At 38.2% G+C, this 26,010-nt stretch overlaps 1 protein-coding gene across 2 annotated transcripts; it reads right to left on the reverse strand.

The window, feature by feature from the left end:
- Window positions 1–14,051: 14,051 nt before the first annotated feature.
- On the reverse strand, window positions 14,052–25,442 carry micall2a (mical-like 2a). 2 transcript variants are annotated; one of them, XM_014968992.2, is made up of 17 exons: window positions 24,974–25,442; window positions 24,737–24,785; window positions 23,595–23,736; window positions 23,314–23,480; window positions 23,100–23,230; window positions 22,528–23,019; window positions 22,265–22,449; window positions 21,352–21,412; window positions 20,737–20,924; window positions 19,809–19,913; window positions 19,604–19,668; window positions 19,328–19,451; window positions 16,312–16,414; window positions 16,076–16,149; window positions 15,451–15,565; window positions 15,314–15,360; window positions 14,052–15,217 (listed from the first exon to the last, which is right to left on the reverse strand). In XM_014968992.2, the coding sequence occupies exons 1-17, from the start codon at window positions 25,114–25,116 to the stop codon at window positions 15,138–15,140; spliced, it is 2,271 nt and encodes a 756-aa protein (XP_014824478.1). In that variant the 5' UTR covers window positions 25,117–25,442; the 3' UTR covers window positions 14,052–15,137. The 2 variants fall into 2 exon arrangements, with proteins under 2 accessions (XP_014824478.1, XP_014824479.1); XM_014968993.2 differs by lacking the exon at window positions 24,737–24,785 and having other exon boundaries at window positions 24,974–25,063.
- Between the last annotated feature and the right edge of the window lie 568 nt (window positions 25,443–26,010).

Consider the following 26,010-nt stretch of genomic DNA (forward strand, 5'->3'; position numbering starts at 1 on the left):
CTCTGTGGCTGTGGACACTGTTGTCCTTCAGTCCCTGCTGGTGTGGCTGGAATGTACCACAGTGTTGGATAAACACTCCCTAAGAGCCAGAAATATAGCCATCGGCAGATTTTGATAAAAGTTTAAATGTCCACATTGCACTACCATTACAAATGTAAACATGTAATTGGCATATAAATGTGGCTAATTAGCGTCTGAAGTAGGTGTGAACTTGCTCTGGACGTCAAAAGTTTGGTTTGAATTTCCCAAAAAGTAACAGATCTTAATAACTCCCATCTTCAGAAACATAACAGGCACATTTTGGAAATCAAAATGTCATTATAGAGGACGTGTGTTATTTTTTTTCTGAATTAAACTAAAGTTGAATTAGATTAATCACAATAATAATATGTCTAGAAGTAAGAACAAACATGGAGAACATTTCTCAAACAGGAAATAACAGATGATTAGCTACAAAGGGTAATATTATATTTAAGATTGTGATGAATCATTTATTTTTTTGCTATAATTTCATTACATATTTTTATATTGCAGTTAAAAATATAAAACAGGTTTTGCAAGGTGGGCATCAATTGTTTGTTCTCATATAGAATTTGCACATTTTATGTGTATGAAATCTTGACATTGTTGTAGTTATCCCTGTTGCTCGTGTGCCTTTTACAAGACACTTTTTCCTTCCACTCAATTTTCCACCTAACTTCTTTAGCAGTGACTTTATATGAATTACTGTCGTTGAAGAGGGTGTCACTGTCCAAGACATACCATTTCTGTATTGTGACTTCTTTTTATATTTGTCTAATTTTTTACTCTATTTTTTATGTAGCAGGATTTGGGGTCAAAACGAAAAGAAAAAAAGCACTTGAATAAAGTTGTGTACAATGTTTTGTCCATTTTGATCAAATACAGAAAATTACATTTGATATTGCTATTTACTGAGACACACCCTTTATATTATTTATTACTTTGTTTTTGTTTTGTTTTTTTTGTCTGTAATTTCAATATAATTCAAAACAACAAGAGTTCTGAAAGTGAATAAATGGAGTTAGAAGAGAATTGTCTTCAATGCCGTCCTCACATTCTGAAATAGCTACAGATTCATTTAAAATGTTAACACTGTCAATACAAGCAGTACATTATGGCATTTTGGCCGGGGTCATACCTTCACTAAGTTTAGTGCTTTGTGAACTTTTTGGTTTTACATAAATTGGTAAAAATCTGCAAACCCTTTTCATTACATTAATATATTTATTTACCATTATCCAGCAATTTTGCTGCTTTTGGCATCATTATACACATTTGGCTATTTAAAAAGTGTCTTGTTCCCTTTTTATGTTTCACCGTGAATTGTGCTTTAATGTGTCTAATCTCTCAAAGAAAATACAGCAAAACTAAATAAGTTACACAGTTTTTGGACCCTTGCATTATATTTAGTTTTGAGGCTTTAGAAGTTTTTTTTTTTTTTTTTTTTTTTTTTTCTAACTCTTTCTCAGACTTTAAATCCTACCTGGACCCTGTCCTTCTTAGGAACCATAATTCTGTTGTGGAATAGCAGCTTTCAGGTTCTCCTAAATGGTGCTAACAAAAACATAATCTCATTTCTCTTCAAAGAAAGTGTCAATATGGGAAGATCAAGTGAGGAACTTGTTCTGTGTCGGCGAGTCATTTACTGCTTTTCAAAAGTGCCTGAATGAGTGTTGAGCTGTGATTAACAGCCCCTCTCAGAGGCAGAGTCCAGAGACTGTGGTGTGAACGCCATCCTTCAGCAGGTGTAGGCCACAGCAGAGCATATGCCGTCAGGTAACCAAGCTGGTTCGCTCTGCAGAGACTCAACTGTGATCGTTTCCCCGGGCCCTGCTTCTGCTGGGAACTGGTGTCACTCACAAACACCATCTGCCAGAAAATCAGGTGTGCCTGCTTAGAGCATTTATCAGTGGGTCATGGAGTGCTGTCTTTCTACACACCTGCCCGAGAAAATAAAAGGAGGAGATGCACTGCATTGCTTTTAATTTCCTTCTCCCTAAGATTCCTCCATGTGTACATAAAGCAGCAAAAGCGCCAGGCACGAGACAGTGCTCCAGGATACCTTTCCCTTTGGTAAAGAGAAAAGACACCTGAAGAGTCTGACGCTAAATTAGCTTTTCAAAGGCAATAATTAGACTTCCACCCTAAAGGTAAATTACCTGCTAACCAAGTGAACCCTGTTCTAATTATAGTATCTTTCCTTTGAGCCATTGCACGGAGCTTTGTTCCCTTCAAGAAAATGTAAAACATGCACACACAAAAAAAAAATCCATGTTGAGGTGCTAAAATCTGCAGAGTACAGAGGGTAAATGTGTTCAGCCGTCCCATCGCTCTGCAACAACGAGCAGGAAAGCTGATGGATCACTTGCATAACTGCAATAACCTTTCAGAGGATTTGAACAAGATAATTTCATACGGCGACCAGATGGCAGCTTTCGTTTCCTTATGCGCATTCTGACAGAGGAGGTTGACTGAGCAACACTGGATGGGTGACAACTAGGTGCTTATCTGTGCTTTGCATATATTTGCAGTTGATGTTGTGACCCTGCAAATTGATTTGTAAGACACAAAGCCAGTGAAAGGATATTGAATATTTACACTCGCCTGGTAATAATACCTATCACGTCTGCGGCGGGGAGGGTTTCGATGGCCTTTGGGTCTGAGTAATTTCTCCCATTGTTCTGCAGGGTTGAGAGCCGAAGCCTCCCACAAGGCGGCACTGTGGCTCGCAGCAAAGGGGCCGTGGCAACGGGGCCCCGCATTTGAATTCATCCTGCACCAATAGCCCTGTCACTAATTAATATGTAAATTTGACACTGTTTGTTTGCTGCTGTGTCAAACTTTGATGTGAAGAGTGGCTTCCAGGTTAACAGAGATTTAGTTGAGATTGAGAGCTGGAGACCTGCCTCATATGCCAACCACCCTTTAATCTAACAATTTATTTAAATACATCAACTAATACTGTACGTCTCCGCAGCTTAAAACCTGGGAGACAGGCTAATGATATTTTATTAAGCCAGAGTAATTGAGGATCCCATCCAAATATGTAATTAAACACTTAAGGATAATTACCCAACACAGTAGGAACTCGATTAAATTAATTTAAAAAAAAACGTCAATACATCAATTTATTTGAATTCCTCTGTTCCTTTTCTACTAGTAATAATTAACATTTTAATTGCTTTAATCTGTGATGAGTAAAAAGAAATGTGTGTTTTATTTGATGCCAGCAATAAAGCAAGAAATTTGAGGAAATGATTCTTAATGTTAGCCACATAAAGCTCATAAGCCCTGGAAAAAAAAAAAAAAAAAAAAAAAAACTAAAAACGAAGAATTTCATGAGGTGTACATTCTGTATGTGTGTATGTGTGTGTGTGTGTGTGTGTGTGTGTGTGTGTGTGTGTGTGTGTGTGTGTGTGTATTAGCTTGCTTGCCTGGGTATATGTTCATTATCAGCAAGCTGCCTGGGTTTGATGCATACCTGGAGAGCAACTTAATATCCTCGGGCCACTACTACATGTCAGGCCGGGAGAAAGATACGCACACAAGACAGAGGAACATCCCCGGCCCCGGTGGAGCCATTTACCTTTCGCCAAGTAGGTTCAAGATATTAATTAAGATAAATCTACCTCAATTCACACATTCTGCCATCTGCCTATTTATCAGAATTATGTTAATCATTTCTGTAGGGCAGAGGAATTATTACCCATTTTGTGGGTAATTTGTATTAACATTTAGAACTAAATAATTTAGCATTTTGTTCCATATGGAGTCCTTACACCATGACATATTTTCAGTGTGTAGGATAGCAGAATGACAGTAATGCCATAAACAATATGGAAATGTATCTATTGTAATCAAATACCCCCCTCCTCCCCCAGTGAGTTATTTGTCATGATGCAGTTCATATGTTTGAACAGCTTTAAACAAAACAATAATCTTCTGATGATCTGTTCAATCTCTGTGGCTGTGATTTGAAGCGATTCAAGACTCTTTTTTTTTTCCATCCTTGTAGCCAATAGATGAGCTAGTTAATTAAACTCAGAGGAGATAATTAAGACGAGACGGCTGCTTGAATCATTCCGGTCATTCTCCCATTATCTGGGGCAAGCCGACAGGTGGCACGAGTCTGCACCAGGTGACAGCTGAGCCAACAAAGCACACGATATGGTGGTAGAAGGCGAGTTTTGGAGCGTTGCCTGGTGCAAAGCCCTTCAGCAGGACGCACACGTCACGCAAATCTACAGTAGATCTGTTGAACCGCCGGACTTGATGTCAGCTCTCAGTTTGTGTCCGCTGGCACGTCCAGGTCAGAGTTAGGGCTCGGACAGAGAGTGGCAGAGCTGAACGAGGGCAGATTGTACTCCTCCACAAGCCAAGGACTAATGAGGGTGAGGACAGGGCCAGGCAATGCTGTGTGATTAAATTTAGATCTGGTGGGAGATCTTGACCCACGATGGCCTGTGTCTAAGTGACATTTACCCAAGAGAAACAAGCCGCAGCTGAGGCTTATTAACCTTTTAAAGATCTAAGCACTACCGCCTGTCTTTATGGCAATTGGATTATTAAACAGACCAAATTCAAAGTGATTTGATCCATCGAGGTCTCTGCAGTGAGGAATACATTTTTGGAAGATCCACTCTGGGACAATGAGCTCATCCAATCGATGTGAACATTGAGTAAAATATGAAGGGAGATCTTATCAGCTTAACTGCAGGCAGGTTCATCAGAAAAGTTTGAATTAGTTTCAAAGTTAAGTTTCAAAATTGAAACGTAAATGTATCTTTAGGATCAAAACGTCTGGCATTGTTGCCAGATGAGGAAAAAGCTTTAAAATATTTTTCTCCCCTCAGGTTAAATTTCACACTGTGGACCTACAAATAAATATATCTAAAGCTTTTGTTGAAGTTTTTTTTTGTTGTTGTTGTTTTATATATCTCTTAGAATCCCTTAAGAATTCATGACTTTCTGTTTTCCTGAGGGGAAAAAAAACAAAGTTTGTCTTGTCATCACCATACACAGTAAAGGTGATGGAGAAGGGCGTCAAAAAAGTCTCCAAAGCTCCACCTTTAAAAACCTCATCAAAAACCTCTAACTTGTGCCACCTAGCCTCCATGACAACCAATAGACACTATTTAGAAGCCAACTGATTGCTTGGTAGTGATGACAGAAAATACTTCTCTCTCCTACCGCAATAAACGTGTATAATTCAACAAATTTGGACTTTAACTGCAATTATGTGCTTTGCTCAAATGAGGGATGAGAATTAGCTTTTTGGCCTCAAACACTCCTGGTGGCTATAGCGAAGAAGAAAACACAAATATATGGAAAAGCACCTCTTCCCCACTCATAATCATATGGGAGGATGCTATGATGTTGTGAGGTATGACAACACAGACTCAGACATATCAGGACATTTCAAATGACACACATGCTATTTTATTACTCTACTCCTGCTGTATGTGTAGGACACCCCATGGTCCCATCTTGGGGCCCCTCTTATTTAATATCTTTATGCTCCTGCTAGCTCCAATTATAAGAAGAAATAATATCAGTCACCATAACTATTCACACAATGCACAGCTCTCATGCCACCAGGTGACTATGAACCCATTCAAGCACTGAGTAGATGTAAGGAGCAAGTCAGTGTGAGGAGGTGCCATAACAGCTGAACAGAAACAAAACACTCAAGTTAATATTTTTACACTGAAAGAGGAACAATCCAGATTACACAGCTTCAGCCGTTGCAGCTAGAAACTACTGAACAGGCCCAAAATCTGGGTGCAGTGATGGATCCAGACCTGCACCTCTAAAGACAAGATTAAAGGACTAATTTCCCAACAGGATGAGTTAAAAAAACAAAACTCATCTATATGTTTATCTCGAGTCAAACTGATTACTTCAGTTCTCCATAAAAACTGAAACGGCCAGCTACAGCCGATCTAGAATGCTGCTGCTCGCATTCGCGCTAAAACTTGGAAGATAGAGAATATTATTGCCATAGTTACATTGGCTCAGCGTGATTGTGTCAGTTTAAAAACCACTCAGTGGCTTATAACGCCAAAAATATACACTTCCACAGAAATTCACAGAAAGGCCGTATTAAAAGCAGATCTAAATAATACAGATGAACAATGGGGTCAAACTAATTTTGATATATTCTATAAATATTTCACAATTTTTTCAATAATTACATGAGCAATATAATGATTTAAACAAGGAGTGGCATGAGTGCACCCATTTCTGGTGCTCATGTTGCAACTCTAAATATTGATCATAAAGCCAGCTGAAAGCTTTTATTGATCACTTTGAGTAATATCTTATGTCTGATAAATCCTTTATTTGCTCAGACTGTTTAATGTGAAAATGTAAACGGGTGGCTAAGCCCAATCACCAATAAAACTACATTACACAACGCCTAAAACTTCCCTCTTTTTTGCTGTGTTGATGAAGATCCTCATTTAGCGAAAGATGGATACTTTTACAGACTTCTTACAGTCAGTTAAGATGACCGACAAGCACTGGGAACATTAGTTCTGTGCCACAAGTCCCATACATCAACTGTCTTGCGACAAATAAGGGAGGGGGATCAACATACTCTGACTGAGCAGACATAATCCCACTGAATGTGGAGTTAAGCCATTTCATAATTAGCAGATTTTCTAATGTATGCCGGGCTTTAATGACCTTTGCAAATGAGAATGGTTGTTTGAATTTCCATCCTTCACATCGTTTTATCCCTGCCATATCTGCCTGATAGAATGAGTGCGCCAGTTGATGATATGCATAAGCTTAATGAACAAGTGCACACACTTCCGAATGGAAACTGATGGGCTCAAGCCAGGAAGATTGGAAATGCATTTTCACACCTTGCACATCATCATCATGACCGTAAGTGGTGCCTCTCTGACCCGTTAACAATGCATTTCAAGCCTTTTGCTTCAATTAGGTACACTTCTCAGTCAGATTTCTCATCAAAATGCTATTAGCATACTATAGTTTAGAAGTATACCAGCCATCTAGAATAGCACATCCCTTTACCTGCTGTAAATGACAAAATTATTCTTCATTTAGCAGCAAAAATGGCAGTCATAATGAGCTTAAGACTGCTGCTGCAGTTAGATTGATACTATGTAGACATTTAAATGGAAGTTGAAGCCAATATATCAAGCTTTAAAAGAGGTTGTAATCAATATAATTTCATTAACACTGAACAGATGAGTTGAATTTGAAGTGGCCATTTATAACCACAAGCAAAGAATTAATGCAGGGTTAGCTCAAAACCAAGTTTGAAGCATCTTTGGAATTTTTGTTTTGTTTTAATAGAAAATATTTCTGAATGGAAAGGCTGAAACGAAGTCATTCTCAGCACACACACACACACACACACAGTAAAGCAGGTAAGGAGGCAGAGTCATTATCCTGTAAGTCTACCTGGTCAGACACCACAGGTCACCTACAGGGGTCAAGTGGAGTCCATGTTCAATTGCAATTGTGTCAGGGCTCTTCAGGCAGCAAAAGACAGACAATGGCAGTTACCTGCTATTTCTTAACAGTGTATGTAATAACTGCAGGACTTACGAGCTCAGAATCTCTTTTTTTTTTTATAAAATATTGGTGCTGCAAATCAAAGAAGGAAAACATAAATTGTACTTTTTTATTAAACAAGAACTAATCACTTGAATGTTGAGTTTCATAGGTTAATTTTCAGAACATCAGAAATGCCAAATTGTCAAAATATCTGCCGAAACAAAGTGAGGAAACGTGCCAGAAAATGACATGGAAATCAGAACGTTAAACTGATTCTCAGAGAGAATTTTTCATCACGACGCCGGTGATAAATTTACATCTCCGCTGTTCCACTTCAGGCCCGCGTGAAACCGGGTGCTGGGTTCTGCTGAAAGCCACCAGCAGTCATCATGGCTTTAAAACTCTAATCTGTCCGGGATTGCATGTGTGTTAACACAGCCGCAAATGCAGAGAGCAAACACTTCAACAACACTACATAAATGTCTCAGTATCTTAACTAGACAATAAACAGCCTATTCAGTTTTGGGGATTTGCATGAGAAACGTGAGCATTAGCGAGAAGAGACAAGTCGTCTGCCTTTCTGCTGAGGGGAAGGAAGGCTTCCAACATGATCCTTTGTCAGACTGGATGGGATAGACAGACACAAGCTCTCGGTTTTCACAGATCTTGGCTCAGAATGCCATAGATTAGTAATAGCCTGACCACAGAGCTGAAATAAGCTAATTGCTTAATTAGCTGACCCAATTCTATAAGCTTCTTTTAGCATATTAACAGGAGCTATGTAATGAAATAGCGTGGTTACACAGAGGCGGTGTTTGTTTATAGAATTACAATAATGAGGATAAAACAACATATTGTCAATGGTACTTATAAAATTTATGTTCCACAGAAAGAAAGCATTATAATTTTCCATAGAAACACTGGAGGTGGCTCATTTATGTAAAAAGAAAATAGGCCACCTCGGTGTCGTCTGAGGTACAAGCAACAGCCCTCATGCTAATTTGTTACCGACACCAGTTTAATGTCTGCTATGTGGGAATTTTTGTTTATAAATTGTTTTTATTCTGTTAAACAATTAAGATGCATTGAGGGGCAATAGTTTAACTGGCCGTTTGAGCAATACCGGTCAAATGAAAGATGGGATGGAAAAGAAAAAAAAAAATCTTATTAGACTGAATGATGATTGAAATGGATTAATTTACATTTCCTGCATGCATACTTTACATACATGATCTTTGCTCAGCACAGGGAGTTCTGGGCTAAAGAGCAGTATTTGTACGAGATGAACTCATCTATATGCTAATTCATTGGCATGTAGACCTGCCTGCCTCATTTCTTCCATTCAAGACTGTTTACCTATTAGCTCTCATAGATGCAACGGGAATTGAAATATTAAAAACCAGAATAAGCAAAGGAATATGGAACATTAGCAGTACATAAGCTGTTATTACATTTATTTTAGAGGGACATTTTTTGCCCTTTGTTTACGATGTGACCATGAGCCAACATAGGTGACATTCCACAAATAAAATAAGCCAATATTTTTGCATGTGTCTTGTCACGCACGAAGTCACTGCAAATTTTCAGAAGCTTTTTCAATGATCGGAGCATATATTCGGGGGTGGGAAAAAAAAAACAGTGATTTATATTTGAAATTATGTGGCTCAAAAATTGAATATATTCCTATTTAGCATTTCTGCTGTGCATCATGATTCAAGCTCAAAACTTAATTTAGACAGATAAACACCAGGCAACCCAAGGAATAAGCAAGTAAGCAAGCTGATCCCCCTCTAAAGGCCCAAAGGCCACAAAGGAGCTGCAACCAGGGCTTGGATCTCAAAGCTGCACAGTTATAGTCAAGTTTGCCAAAAGTGAACCTGTAAAGAAACAAACAAACAAAAAGCAAAGTCTACAATGTTTTCTGAATTGCTGAGTTTGAGTTTGTATTGAGATGCTGCATACTGGCTAAAAATGGCAGAACAAACGAGTAAATCCTGAAAAAAATACCAGTACTCAATTTATTTAAAGTTACCAGCTTTTAAACCTCTTGTTCTAATAACTTTGAAGTAACAGAACATGTTCCATCAGCATAGAAATGAAATAAAAAAGTTAAGAAAACATTCTGGGGAATTGCCAAGAAAATAAGAAAGAAAAATTTACTGCAACTGAATCTGGCAAGTTGGTCAGACTTTTTTTTGATTCACCTTGGAAACTTTCTTTTTTCTTTGTTTGTTTGTTTATTTTTTGCTGGTTTGGTTTTGTTTCTTCACATCTGGAAACAGATTCCAAGGAAGGAGTCATAAAAGTGCCTGACCAGCCTGTCAGAAAAGCTTCTGATTTGGACAACGTGTGGCCAATGTGAACTAGACATAACATAAACCATTTTATTTACAATTTGCATGAATTTGTAAATAAGTAAAACATAGTGCCACCAGATTTAGATATTCCTACCTTCACTTTTTAATAAACTTTTTATTTTTTTTTTGTAAATTTGGTGGTGGAGGGCGGTTATTCAAAATAAAACAGCCTGCAATGGCAAAATCAAAGCGTGTTTTTACAACAATATGTAAAAAGAAAAAGCATTAAAAAGCAGATGTGCCTAACTCTTAGACATTCCCCATAGGACTTCGAACTGTCCTTCCTCCAAAGGTCCAAAGGTTGCAGTGACAAAATGTCGATATTGAATTTTCAACGTAGTTTGAAAACATCTTTTCACATAGAAAAGAAATTAAAATATGTGCAAATTAAGTTTGTAATAAAATTGAAGGATAACAAAAAGGGGCGGGGGGAGGAAGAGGTGTGGCTTCTTTTACTGGCAATGTGTGATGAGTTAGGTAAGAGATACTTTGATATATTTTGGAATAGTGTTTCTATTAAGCTTAACTCATCAAGGTCATAACAGATTTTACATTTCGATGGTTCGGGATGCCGTTGACATGGAATAGAAGATTTTGGTTAAATTCAAGAGTTTGTCAAGGGCATTTAGGTGAAAACAGGTATGAGATCAGACCCGTTTTCTGATCTCATAAATTTTATTTCTTTCAGACTCAAAGCACATATTCTTAAAAACTGGAGCGTTTGTATGGGATGCTGGTTCTGCTGCGGTGACTGACAAGTGGAGCCCCAATTAAAATTCTGCTTTTGGGTCCCATTGCAATCTCAGGACAGCTCTGAACATGTCCTTATATGGAGATGTTTGACAGATTAAGTTAAAAGTGATGACTAAATGCTAATGTAATTTCACATGCCCAGGCTGAAAGAGATGCAATCAAGCAGTTCAGATTCAGAAGGCTGTTGTGTTTAAGAGGATGACAACCTCTTTTCCTTATTGTCTATGTAATTCACCAAAAATTGCCACTTACAGTCGCTAAGAGCCGGACGTTTCATCTCCAAGCTTCCTCTGGTCTTTGCTACTCATCCCATTTCTACTTCCTCCAAAAGTGCCACCACTTCATTAACCTTGCCAGGCATGAGATAAGAGAGGGAGTGCATCAAAGCTGCCTGCTCACAGAGAGAACAGAGCCCTGCATGTCTCCGCTACACAGCAGCCATCATGCACACAGGCAGATACACAGTCCACAACTTATCCCGCACACAGAAAAGCCCTTTTGTGTTGCCAACTGTCGTTCGGAAATGTTGAGCGTGTGCTCGCGCATATAACTTCATTATGCTTTTTAAATACAATTCAGTACCAGAGGTTAAGAGCATTTAAATGCAAAACAATTCATTCTGGTCAGAGTCTTATTCAGCAGCACAAAGTGCGCACAGCACTGTCATCTCCCCTGACCTGTGCACTTAAAACGTCAAAAATGAGAAAATTATACAAGAAAACCATCAAAGCCAACTTCGGGCTGATGAGTAACAGCTCCGGAGTTGCTCAAAGTATGAAAGTGGAAGGGAGGAAATGTGTTAACTGAGTCACAATATTGTTTTACTTGCACCACATACAAATCTCTCTGGTGCATTTAATCCTTCTACCCACAGTTTCTCAGAAAGGAGGATATAAATTATTTTCCTTTGGTGGAAACGGCAAATCCCTGTCTGGATTCTGTTAAAAGGCTTAAAATGTCACTAAATGCCAAGGCTGAGACTCCTGCTAACACGTAGGTCTTAGAGACAAGATGTTAAAGCGTTGAAAGTTACCTGAAATTGATGAGGTTAATATTCTTATCGCAAGCCGAGGCTTCTGAGAGCACGGATATTGAAAATAGCCAGGTAACCCTTCATATTAGAGGCTATCACGCGGATTAGCAGCATAAACAGCAATTACACATTTCATTGTTTATTGTTGGTGGCGTTAAGAAAATGTGGCACGTCGCATAAATTAAAAGGATTGGGATGCTGAGCAGGGTATTTTCCAGCGCCTTTTTATTTTTTCCCCCAGCAAAGACGACAAGAAAATATCCCTGGAAATAAGTCCAAATGCTGGGTTGTAAATGAGTAATTTACCATGAATATCTTCCTTTATCCCTTTACAGCCAAACGAAATTCCAGACCACATTATACAAGCATGGAAGGGTCTGTCACTGAAATTTGAAATAGAGGACAAAGGGCCACTGAGCAAATAGGTTTTTTAGCCACCATCCTCCGAGTTCCCTGCCAGTGTGAATCAGAGGTAAAATACAGTGCATTAAGTCGACCTCTGAGGCAGCACAGAGGAGGGTAGAGTGAGACATTCCGCTATCTATTAAGACTTACGTTATGTATATATTGTGTTTTGAAGGAATTTCACTGATCCACAAAACCAGCAGGGAGGGATAAGAGCGAGTCCCTAAGACCATGTGGTAAGAAACTGCAGAGCAGAATCTCTGGCAAGTTGAAAGTTGCTGTGCCGTTAAGGAGGAAAGTCTGGCAGGATCCTGCATGCCCGCTGATAACATGGTTGGATTAAGGATGTTTAAGGGAAGTGAAAATTATTCATTTGAGATGGATGAAAGCTGCACTTGTCAAGTCCTACCAGTCATGGACTTTATACATTTCATTTCCACTAGCCAGCATGCATAATTTCCCCTCAATGCAAATTTCTACACACACTCACCGAATTTTGTGAGCATATTTACCCCCGCTCTCCCAACGCATTCTCCAACAGTAAATGGATAATCTCCACTCAACAGCGCGCCACAGCCAAAGAAAACAATGCGATTTTGTTTTCAGAAGTGTGAGAATCTCATTTTTGTGCAGGAAGATAAACTTAAATGCATTTCATTGAAAATACTGACTGAATCAAGAAACTTGAGTTCTTTTTTTGTTTTGTTTTTTTTTTATTTAAGGCTTGCTCGTCACAGTGGCACCCGTTAAATAAAATGCACACTTATTAACAGAATGACTACTTATTCTAAGCCTCGATTTCAGTGTTGGTCTAAGAGACGTGTAACTGACAACTGTGCGCATCTCTCCCTCCCTTTTTCCCTCTATACAAATATTATGATCTCTCTGATGAGAATAAAACCTCTATCCTGAATGGCCAATAAATTAGGAGCACGCTTCTCGTTTACTCATCAGAGCTAATGAGGCTGATAAAATTACCTCGAGGATCATAATTACAGGCTAGTGGCAGAGAATCTGGCAGGGGCTGAAACAAGAGGAAGCAAAATCTAGATCGTGCTGCACGAGGCCGTAAAAACCGTTACACCAATTAAACCTCTAATAATTCATGCATCTTCATCCGAAAAAAAAAAAAAAAAAAAAAGAAAAATCCAAATTCATTTCGTCAGTCCTAAAAATGTACAGGATTAACAATATAAAGATGTGCTCAACAGTTGTAGAGATTCCACCTCAAACTGATTTTTACCACCCTTTCATAAAGATTAAGCACTTCATGGGTAATGGCATATTTTAATGAATGATGGCAGCCTGGACATGAGAGCTCACCTCAGAGGATTCCATTTCATCACACATTCACAGGATGAATTGTTTTACTTATGAATATTAATGTACCTCTAATTTGAGGCTGTTGTTAATGCTTGTCGCTAGGAGCTCGGCAAATCAGGTCCCCATTCCTGTTAAAGCCGTGTATTAGACACCCCCACCACCAAACCCCACCCGACACTAAGCCCTCGCCTTTGATTCTTAATTGCAGAAGTGCAAGCATTCGCAGTAGATGGGGCGCAAAGCTTTAATTAACTCTAATATCACACATTCAGTCTTGACTGTCACCCACATCACGCGTGGCGTTTTTTTTTTTTTTTTTTGTACCAATATCATCCCCAACTCTGCTCAGCTAGAAAGATTTTTGTTCCAAGTTTGTGATCACGATTTCATGCATCTCAAAATGAGAGAAGTGTTGTTAATTTACTGTCATCGGTTTATTGGATCCATTTTAACTTTGCTTTTAAAAAGGCTTCATTAAAAGCAAAACGTAATGCCATTTTCAAGTCAACGCTTAGCCTTCCATACGAGCGTCTCGTTTTTTGCATCAAACCGCAAAACACTCTTAAAAAGGGAAGGGATCACCTTAGTTTAATAATCTGGGTAAAAAGAAAAAAAAAAGTCACTATGCATAGCAGTCTTAGAAGGATTTTTATTGAATAGATTTCAAGTTTTAAATTATAATAAATAGAAAAGTGTACAGACAGTTTAATAGCGCCTTCAGGGTGTAAAATTATAAAACATTTTCTCACAAACACAGCAAAAAGACATTTTCACAGATGAGCAACTCCACATGTCCTTTGAACATTTTAATAGCTCAGGTATGGAGCCATTCTGATGCAGATATCAGCAAAGAGTAATGTTTAATTAAACCTGGTTTCGAGATAAAATGCTTAATACAACCTATAGTTTGTAAGCCTTTTCCTCAGCCATGAGCTACAGCTCTGCCTAATCCTCTTTCACATAATGTTATTGCATCAGCACAGCTGAACACTTTTTGTGGCATTTATAAAATTAGCAAAGAAATTAACTGTCTGTACTGTGGCAAATTGGATTTCCCCAAGTTCTTGCCTTGTGATACTGCATACCCAGGCTGCCACCTACAGTACAGCGGGAGATGAGCCACAGCCTGCAGCAGCTCAACATGTGTGGCTCCAGACACATTTGAAGTTAATGAGGAAGACCTTTAATATCCTTTTGGTAAATTAGTTAAAATCCATTATTAAATAAATACTTAAATAATTCAATTTTGGACCAAGACTTTTGAAGGACCGTGCACATAAAAGAGCAGACAGACTTTCTCTGTATTTTAGACTTTAAAATGTTGGTCACAACCTAAAATACAAGATGGTGTTTAACTAAATGCAATATTTTTTTTAAATTACACATCAAATTCTAGTTAGAATATCAATTTCATACTTTTCTAACACAAATTTGTAAATTGTGGGAGTGTTTGTGTGCAGTGTTTTGGTAGAATATACTTTTTTTTTTTTAACAAAGCTTAAAACAACATTTTAACAGTGAAGCAATGTGTGAGAAAAATTCTGGAAGGAAAAAACAAAGCCATCTTAAAAAAAAAAAGAAAGAACTGCATGTGAATTTTAAACCAACATTTAACATGTCAACCACTGCTCAATTTTTGATTCATTTCAATTTTATAAACATGACTTTTGTTTAGAAGAATGTTATAAAAGTTACACATAATATTCCCTCGATCATCATTCGACCCGCCTTTTACTTCTTCGCTTGAAGATTTTTGAGATGGAGGATTTCCTTTTAGTTTTGCTTTTCTTCACTCCTGTTCTCCCCAGAAAAAAAACAAAAAACAAAAACATTAAGTGGCTTATTTAGGTGTCTTGGAAAAAGAGTATTTTTTTGATGGTTAAGTGCTTACCAAGATCTTGCATCATCTTATTCAACTGTTTGTCCTCTTCCACTTCCCTGATGAAAAAATAAATATAAGCTCCAGATAAACCTACAAAATGCATTTGACAAATTCTTAAAAGTACTTCTAAACATTCATTACGTTACCTCAACCTGTCTTCGTCAAGCACCTCCACAATCGCATTTCTACCATCCACAATCTCCATCAGTTGCTGCAGCAGCTTCCTCTCCCTGTGTTGTTCGTCTCTCGACTTCAAGTGATCTGTGATTGGATTATATAGACGACGGTCGTGATTCTCATCTTGTTGTGAGGTGTGTCCAGACTCAAACTGGACATTAGCTGACATTTTCACATCGTGTTTGCCTGCATGGAAAAGAGCTCTCCATGCCTTCAGTTTGTTATGTTGCAAACTAGAAATATTTCCCATAACCCAAGCATGCATTTAGTGTATGTATTCTTTATATCTCAAATTCCACAGCCAACTCTTTCAAAATATATTGTATGGTAAATATTTACTATTCATTTATTTTTAAAAAGAAATCAGTAAGACAAGAGAAAACATGTGTATACATAAACAAAAATGAGCTTGCCATTACTTTTCTGTTTGAAAAGGAGTAGGAAGGAGTTCCTACTTTTAAACAGGAACACTATCAAATATCAGAGCAGTGTGCCCACAGCTTATGGCGACTGGTGATCAAAGCGTCTCATAATTGGGACAAAGGCCTGTCTGGGTGGGAAGCAGGTTAAAAATATTGGTGATCCTAGTTCTACCTGGCTTTTCCAGCAGCCGCCGAAGTTCTCCCTCCACTCCTGGCTGCTGTTGCTCCAGCTCCTGAGTCCTGGCTCTGCAGTAAAATGTTCATTAAGCCGCCAGACATCTTAAATTATGCAGTTTGTGTTTTATGGTTACAGATCACAAGTCTGTGGTATTTTTAGCTTTGAAATAAGTTCACATGTATATCCACACACACACACATTTAAAAATGCATCTATAAAGTATTACTCACAGGTAAACAAGCTCAGATTCCTTCCTGATGTACATCTGTTTTTTGCGAATGAGGTTAAACCAGTCTACCATCAGTGGATCCATTAAAATGTCCCCTTCTCCCTCTGCAAACAGATTGATGTACAAGTTGCATTTCAGAAGATATTAATATTCTGGAATTAGTAGTTGGATTACCAATATGTACACAGCAATAAGGGGCAGTTCATTTAAATTCATAAAAATTATTTTAGTCAAAGCTTCCAGTGAGTTTTTTTCTTTTTACATGCAACTCATCCGTTCTGTTTGGCTGATACAAGTCAACAGATCTCATTTAAATGTGTCCAGCTGGAGTAAAGGAAATCCTGCAGGGACAAATTAGGTATTTATGTACATCTTCAGAACTGTGCATCTTGCAGATGAACAATGACGACGTCAAAGATTCATGTGAATAAATTAAAAAATGAGCACAAAGGATATATATATATATACACATTTATAAAGGTGATTAACTTGTTTTGACCAGATCATTTACAGGCTAGATTTCTGTGAATTTTAAGTTTGGGACAGAAGTGCTTCACCTTTTGGGATAGAGTTAAAGATGTAAGTCTAATATAGTCACTTTTTTGCAATTTTGGTAGCACTTTATTTGAAGGGGGTTGAATAAGACTGTCATGACACTGTTATAAACATGACATAACACCTGTCATGAACATGAATAAGCCTTCATGAATATTTATGACTTTTGTCATAAAGCGTCATTCGGTAAATTATGACACTTTTAATACAAAGTTGAAATTATTGAAAATGTCTTTATGACAACTTGACATTAACCAGGAAATCATTACTGCTTAAACTTTACCTTTAATAACAGTTACCTAATTTTTAAAGTGCAATCAGTAACAGTTTTATAACAAATTTATATCAGTAATGATTTCTTGGTTAATGTCAAGTTGTCATAACAAAGACATTTTGAATAATGTCAACTTTGTATTAAAAGTGTCAATTTAAATATTCATGAAGGCTTTTTCATGTTCATGACGGTGTCATGTCAGTCTTATTCAACCCCCTTCAAATAAAGTGTTACCGCAATTTTAGTGTTAAACATGTGTTGCACATAATGCAAAACATTTTTTTCTGTAAAACTAATTGTAATTACTTCCCTGTAAAACATAAGTGCTTAACTTTCTTATTTAATCTGAACATTGAGCATCACAAGCTGCTCTAAAATGTTCAGTTCTAACAGTCCATTATACCGTTTCAATCAAGCAGGAGTGCATCGAGATCAGGGGAGAAATTTCCAAAATGAAGCTCAGATTTGATTTTGATCACCATCTTAAGATATTTGAAAAAAAATAAAAAATAATGACCTGATCTGTTTAAATATTTATAAAAGACCGGAAGACTGAGAGATTAAGAGAGACTTATGGAAATCAACATGAGTTAAAGGCCATTACAGAGCCCCCTACAATGGTCTTGAGAGGTACAATACTTTTCAATAATAGCTTCATCTTGCCAGCCTGATGATGCAGTCATGGTGAGGAGATTTTTTAGAGTTTGAGCTGAACTCTTACATTTTGTTCATCTTTGTTTTAATGAAGAATGACATTGTAGAATCTGTGCCATGTGGTTTTTCCCACACTTGAGATTAAAATTAAACCAGTTAAAAATCCGATTAAAGATCAGGTCATTTATAGGTCAGAGCCTTAAGGACTGACTGCAGTTGAAGTGGTAGATTAAACAAAATGTACTCTGTCCCCGCAAAAGAGGTACTTGTCTTGACCCAGAATACATTTGTTTAGTCAATGGTTCCTATGCACTTTGAGAATTCCAGTTTGACTAATTTAACCTAGTTAAGGCTTTTCTATTGAAACCAACCTTAAAACCAGAAAAGTAATATAAATACAAGTTGACAGAGATGACCGATAGTCTAGAAATACCCTTACAAACCCGACGGAAACCTTCCAACATGCTCACAATTCTAATGTCCAAATATATAAAGAGGGGCACAAATTATATTAAAAGAAGAAAAAAAAATACAAATAGTTAAAGTAACACGCTGTCTTTATATCAAATGGTAACCATAATTGCAATCACTGTGCACAAAATCGCAATGGACTGCTTGGAGAAGATTTTGTATGATACCAGACATTAGTGGTCAGACATTCACACTTTGTAAAACTTTTTGGACCAGCTGGATGGACTCTGCTGCCAATAGGTCACACCTGATGCAGTGTCCAGGCAGTTAGAACTCATAACTCACACAAAAACCTACAATTCAGCATAAAACGCTGGTGCTGTAATTAGGGATTACCTACAACCAAATACATTTTGTCACCTCCTGAATGACACACAAAAGTGTATGATCCTTTGTGCATCAAATCCCAATATACATTAGTCGTAGAGAGTTTATATGGCTAGAAAGTTTAATATTTTAATGTTGCAATACCCCAGTCATGTTGACCTTGAGCAAAGCAATCAGGTCTCCCCCCACTCCCACAACCACAAAGGAGAGACTGCATCTCTGTGGGCTGGCTGTGCCTCTCACCTCATTTGGCAGCAATAACTGTAATAGAGATGGCAGGTAATTTACCCTGCAGACAGTGAGTGAATGTGTGAGGCAATCGGGGCACAACTCTGATATCCCCCCGGGATTCAGAAGTCCATACAAATGTAAAATATATTTGGGTGTATATCATTTGCTGCAAATAAGCGAGTGGTGGCCACTGAGTGGACAGTGGATTATTCACCTCCAAGACCAATGCATGTCTGACCAGAAGACATGAAGAGTGAAGCTCATCTTAAATGCCAGCGTAAAAACATTAGATAACAGCAGGAACATAAAGGACAGAGAGATACAGAGCTGAGGGGCAATTATTGGATGCAATTAATGAACATTTTAGCAAAGTTTCTTTAATAGAAAACAAAATGGCATCTGCTAAAATAATCCAACACCAAAAGTGTCTGAGCAGAAAGCAGAAATGATTCTTTTACAAAAAACAAGTGCAATAAGTGTCAGTTTTTGGAAAAGGCTAACCAACCTTCCTCATAGCTGCGGAGCTGCTTTTCCAGCTCAACGCCCTCCCTCTCCAGCTGAACCAGGTTCATCTCAATATCATCCAGCTCCTTCTCAATTTGCTCTACCGGAATGTGATGAAACATCCACTGAAAAAAAAAAAAAAAGGCAGGATTATTTTAATTATAAATTTTTACTCTTAACCTAAAGAAGCTCTGCAATTTTTCACCAAGAATGTAATGAAAGCATATTTGCGTTAGTGTTAATTAATCTCTTAAGATACTTAATGGAGGAAACTTACAGAGGGTGACCTCATTTCAGTCCTGAAGGCGGCGTTGGGTGACAAATACTTTCCCTTTTTAGCAGCTAAGAGGTAGATAAAACGGGATTAGATGGTCCTTTCATGCCAGCTTTTCAGACAGCATTGTCAAAATTGACTTACAAAAAACTCAAGATCTACACACCGTCTGGCTTTGATCATTTTTTAAAAGCAAGTGGAAACCAACCTGAAGGATTCTCAAGAATGTCTAAAGCAGTTGTTGAATTAATAGATTCCACAGCTGGAGGTCTGAGTGGGGATTTCACAGGTGAGCAACTACCTTGTTTTAAGCCTAAGAAGAGGAACAGGAGGTTTTACACATTTTAGATTGGCAGTTCATAAGTTCAGCCTGCAATAGATTCATCGCAGGAACATTTGCATCTGCCTACGCCCATGATGGAACAGATGTTCCTCTTTTATCACTCTTCAGTTCACGCCACTGGTTGAAACTACAAGTCAACTGGCAACATTAGGAAAGTTTGAGTAGAGGTTTGTGTTTCCCTAATGAAAATCTGATGATCTGCCTTTAATGTAGCCGTTTTAATATTTATTCTGTATTATTTTTACTTGCAACTTAAAGTTACATTAGACTGATTATGCAAAATAATTTAACCTTTTCATGTTCTGACATGGCTCATAACACCCACTTTGATTTCAGAGGTGCTAGACAAGAAATACTGACCATGTACAATAGAGTGCATTGCCTGTTAGAAAAATGTTACTTTTTTCCTCTCCAATTTGAATGTGATAATGGGATAAAATCCCACATCAGATCTGAGGCAAAGTACAGAAGTGTATCCAAATGTAGACTTGTGATACGATACAATAAAAAAAAAAAAAAAAAGTCAATTCATCACAGTAGCTTTGACTCAATGAAGCTGTGCATTGAAATCAATTACATTTGAACTGAACTGTATGTAAATGGATACAAACCACAATTGTGTCAGACTGGAATGAATGCGACAAATTTGAATCAGGCAAAATAATCAGAGTGCCTCAAAGTGACATCAATTGTGAATTGGAACTACATAAACAAAAAAAAATCTAAAATATATCAAAAACACAAAATGTTTTACATTTGCTTGATGCAATCATTATGCAAACAAAAGTCTCACCGACGCCTTCACAGATAGGCAGGGGTTTCCTGGGATTGACTTCCTTTAAGCACACAGGTTCAGACAGACGAAGGGCAACTGGAGGTAGTGCAGGTGTCTGACCTGTGGGAGGCCTTGTTGGACTAATGGGAACATTAGATGAAGTTGTGGTTGTGTAGCAAAGTGAAGGATGTTCAGGTTGACGAGCTCTACAGAAGAGAAACAGTAAAAACATAAACAAATAAAACAGTTCAACAAAATCCAAAAAAAACAACAAATGCTTTAAAGTTTTTAAAGAATGAAAAACAGATTAGACTGCCTCACCTTGTATTTTGTAATGTTAAAATGATGTAAAGAGTGATGAAACATTGAACAGAGAGGTTAAAATTAAGAGTTAGCGTAGAGACAGTCAGGCCAGGCACTCCTTGGGGCTTGTTAAGATGGGAGACAGAGCAAGCGGCTGAACTCTGAGCCAGTCAACAAGAGGAATGGAGGAAATTCGGAGAGTCTGCATTCTAGAGAGTGGATAAGCTGAGAGGTCAGACACGTACATTCTTCCAAGACTTAATGCAACCCCTGGACTTGTGTCTGAACTAATTGGTATTAGTGAATATTAATATACTTGCAAACACGCACTTTAATCCTTGCTCAGCTTTCACTGGTGTGAGATTTGTTTGCCACTCCTGGTAGACGGGACCTGTAGAAACAATGAGGGGGGAAAAGAAAAAAAAAAATAAATTAAAAAGCAAACATGTCATTAAAACAGCCCGTCTGCATGGTCAGTAGTAAACTGTTTTTGAAAACAATAAAATAAAATAAAAACTGTAGCATAGTGTCATCTGCAGGCAGCACTACAAATTACAACTAACAGAAGACCTGCCACACACTTCTACTACATGTGCGATAAAAAAAAAAAAGAATGATTTAGCAGATCACGTTCTGAGCCACCAGACCTCAAGTATCATATTAAGTATAACTCAAAAATTTTGACTATTGCCATCATTTCATATCTTTCTTTGAAACCGTCATGCTTGCAGTGACTTTGTTTCGTTTCCCCCACAGCAGCTAGCGTCTTGAAATCTCACTCAGGAGACTGACAAATCATCTTTGTGTACACGTAAAAATTCCCCCAAACAGAGCAAAACCACATTTTGTAATTTGCAGGATTCTCAAGGCACATATAACTAAGCAGGCAATTTAAGTCCAAAAGACTTGACACTGTTAAATAAATAAATATTAAACAGCTCTGATAGCATTCACAATTAAATCCAACAATCATGCGCCAGTCTTCAAACCCACTGACAACTATTCACATGCATCCATCCCAGGAGAATGACAGTTCAATAAAAGTTCATTAGTTTGAGACAGAAATGTCAGCTAAAAGCCTGCCAAATGCTCTGGCTGTGTAAAATGGGGCAGCAATGACAATAGAGCTTTGTTTTCTATAAATGTCTGAGGCAGACAGAAAGAATGAGGCTGAGGTGGGGGTGTTGGCAACATGTCAAATAGTGGATCAAGAACAAGTGAACTGAAATTGCATGGAGCGTACCTTTGGCCATTGTGTGTACCGCTGTTGGCCTGGTGTTGTCCTTGTTGATAGTCTTCAGACATTGTGATTCCTCGTTGTTTGCTTGGCTGGTACCGGTTTGTCTTTCCCAGTTCCCTGCTGTGTCTTGGTTGCCTTTATTCTTCCTCAAACCAGGGAAGTCTTTTGAAACTGGGTCAACGCAAAATCTACAAAGGAAAGAAAAGTCCTCGCAATCAAATAAAGTCCACATTCAGAGAAACAGACTTTATTGTAGCGATACTTGCCGACTTTCTGCAGATCTGATGGTGAACAGGTTCTTGTTGTTATTGTTGCAGTTTCCCCCACCTGGTTCCTTTCCGATCGTCTGCCTAGCCTCGTTTCCGTCACCAGAACTCAGAGGGACCTTTGGATCTCCCGAGGACATGATGGGCTTCCCATTTCCAGGTGAAGATCCTGCAACTTGCGGCACAGTTTGGAAAAACCTCTGCCGGGCTGCCTGAGTCTTCTGGGCTGAGGCTGTCCAAGACTGGGAATTCGGAGCAGGACTTAATGACTTTGGCAAAGCATTGATTGGGGCTGATAGCACGGAGGATACAGACGGTGGTGTCAGAAGAGTCTTCGCAGCACAGTTTGGTGGCACAGCTGAATAGCATGATCCAGTTGTGTTCAAGAGGCAGGTTTTGGAACTGTTCTGATGGGTGTTACAGACAAACGTGCCTGGACTCTTCCCAGGTTTGTAACTTCCTGTATGAAGTACGCAGGAGCACTCAGTGCACCTAAGGAACGTTAGCATTTATGTTACAAATGGAAAAATGAAATATTACAAAAAACATTCCTGATAATAGACTTCCCTTACTTGAAACAGCTTCTGTGGTAGAGTTTTCCTTCTACAAAGTGTCTCTGCACCAGATGGACGTGACTCTTGCATGCGACACATTTGCTGTTAAGAGTTCCAGTCTTATTTACATTGTCAGCCAAAACCATCCTCTGGGGGAGGGGGGAAAAAAAACTAAAATGAAAAAAACTTAATCTACTGATTGATAATTAATTAAAAGACAAACAAAGCTAACCTCAGCAGCAGCTCCATCCACCTTTGGTGATTTGCGAGCAGCGACAGTGGAAGGTAAACAGTTCTCCGCGCCAGATTTAGACGCCAACATTTTGGCGACCACTGGTTGATTCTTCTTCTCTGATGGCTCTTCTTTGGAGCCCTCTGCTGGCCTTTTGACTCCACCAACTAAGAAGAAGTTAAACTTTATTAAAGCGAAAGACACACTCCAACAAATGACATATATGACCAATGTTTGACATTTTTTATGGAACAAAGAATTTCCAAGGAAAAGATACTCACTAGGGGGTCGTCCTTTGAAGTAGTTGTAGTACTGAGACACATAAGTTAGAATGCTCAGCCTGTCAGGGATCTTTAAAGCCACCATGTCTTCAGCATCCAACAAAGCTGGAATGCCCAACTTCTCTTCTGCAACTTGAAAAGCCTTAAGAAAATAAATGTTGCAAAAGTAATGTACGAGCCAGTCCAGCCACACAACACAAAAACAGATATCCTAGCAATAAATAATTATTTCAGTAACTTCTTGTACATACAACAATGTAACTTTAAATAGAGTGGGACTAAGGTTCAGAAAGGTTAAAAAAAAGGATGATGAATAATGAATGCAACTTCCTGCCAGCTTGTGGGGAATTGTACCAGGGCATTGTTCATTTATCAGTCTAGACGCACCTCCTTCGGTAACAATTAAAGCAGGCAAAGCTACCTTTACCACATGCTACCAACAAATTTTTTACTCAAGATTTAAAAAAAAAAAAAAAAACACCATAAGTAACATGATACTGTTCATGAAATATAGAGGAGTGTAAATTACTTCACTCATGTTTCAGCACAGGGGGCATTAACAGAAGTTTAAAACTTAGCCTAATCAAACATTCTACTCCCTGGCCTCAAATTGGTTTGTCTTGTGACACTGAAGAGTACAGAGAGATCCATCATGATGTGGATCGAATAGCAGATGACAGCAAGCTTCATTCAAAATGAATAGGCTGGACAGCCATTCCCCTGAGATCAGTTTTTTTTTGCTGACTGTCAGGATCATCCAGGACAACAAGGAAGTAATACAAAGAGTAGTACTCTGCAGGAGACCCAACTCTCAGAGGAAGCCGCTAAGATGGCAGAGGACTAAATAAACAACTTTTCTGCTTATATCACCCAGAAGTTAGCCAAATAAATTAGCTTAAATATATTAATGCAGGAAAATCTGAAGTGAAAATGTAGACTGTGCCATTAAAAATTTACTTACAGCTAAATATTAAACGAGCAACAGAAATGCCTGGGACAGAACAAATATTGCCCACTGCTGCCTGTGCAGTCATGCATCTGGTTTGAATAAAAATGTGCGTTTTGGAACACATCCCAGGTTTCCTTCAGTTTAAAATTTGCTTCATTTTGTAAACTAAATGTTCAACAACCTCACGTCTTACCAGTCTATTGTTCTCAAACACATCCTCCTTTTTTAGTGAGTCATAATCTCTGAGAGGGGGGAAAAAAACAACAAAAAATGAATTACAGAGGTAACACAGATGTGAAAACTTAATTAAAACTAGTAAAGATATTTTCTTAAACGTTTCATCTTCAGGACAGCTCAACAACCCATTCAGTTGTTGAGGGTAGCAGAACGACTTTGTTTAAGACAAATCTGACACATTTTAAATACTTACATGAGATCCGGTCTGTATTTGTGTATAAGAGCGCAAAACGCCAGTCCGTTCCTGAATGAAGTCGTCATGTTAGTGACGGCAACATCTCTGTAACCATCACACTGAATTTTACACCACTGCTCCAGCGCCTTGATGGCCGCCATGCTTCCAGCGACGCGGTTCCCTGAGACTCAGAGCGGACTAAACCGGCGGAGCTTTTGAGCGTTTGTGGTGGAGGCAAAGGAAAGGGGAGTTAAAAAAAAAAAAAAGACAAAGGTTCCCTGCTCGGAGGTTTGACCGTGAACTGTGTCGCTGCAGCTGCGTCCTGTTTCCTTCGCTTTTGCTCTGACTAGCCGCTGACTCTCCGGGAAGAGTTTCTGCTGCTGGTGGTGTGGGTTTCTCAGCTCATTACACTAATTGGCATAGGCATGGTAGTCCGTCATTCACAGCAGCTGATTAAAACTCGCCCTTAAATGGGCTTAAAAAAAAACCACAAAAAAAAACAACGTTCTATTAATGATTTACGTACTTTTTCGCGTAACTGCTGAATGTTTTAATGTATGTAATTGACTTTGTTCAACCTAAAACCAACACTAAGCGGAGCAGACATTAATTAATATCATGTTCGCAGCATAGCTGGAGTTCATTGGATTGGAATTTCAACATTTAGGGGTTGTTAAAATTTCTGACAGTCTTATTATTGGAAAGATGCTTCGTCTTCTGAGACAAGACAAGGCAAGGTATTCATATTTAGAATAATGTATTGTGGTTTACAGGAAAGTAAAGGAACAAAAACACATAAATAGCAAGAGGTACATCAACTGAATCAGAAAATGTTCAGCATCTTATGAAAAAGGAAAATGTAAAATACATCTTGTAAGCCACTTATTCATCTTTTATGAAAGTAATTAGCCTATTCTGTTGTAAACAATAATGCTTTAATTCCTGTTTTGGAGAAGGCAACAGTTTTTTGTCTCTGACCTGATTAGGTATTTCATATCCAATAAGCACCACTGAAATGTATTTAGTTTTAGGGTAATTAATTTTAAATTGTATGT

Source organism: Poecilia mexicana, unplaced genomic scaffold (genome assembly GCF_051168715.1).
Source record: "Poecilia mexicana isolate PSO_F unplaced genomic scaffold, ASM5116871v1 scaffold_8, whole genome shotgun sequence".
NCBI classification, from domain to species: domain Eukaryota; kingdom Metazoa; phylum Chordata; class Actinopteri; order Cyprinodontiformes; family Poeciliidae; genus Poecilia; species Poecilia mexicana.

Coding starts and splice junctions, on each gene's coding strand:
- micall2a (XM_014968992.2), bottom strand. CDS start 25,116: ATGGCGGCCATCAAGGCGCTGGAGCAGTGGTGTAAAATTCAGTGTGAT. Junction 21,413..22,264: donor GGTACACACAATGGCCAAAG/GTACGCTCCATG, acceptor TTGTTTCTACAG/GTCCCGTCTACCAGGAGTGG. Junction 19,452..19,603: donor CTGAAATGAGGTCACCCTCT/GTAAGTTTCCTC, acceptor TTTTTTTTTCAG/TGGATGTTTCATCACATTCC.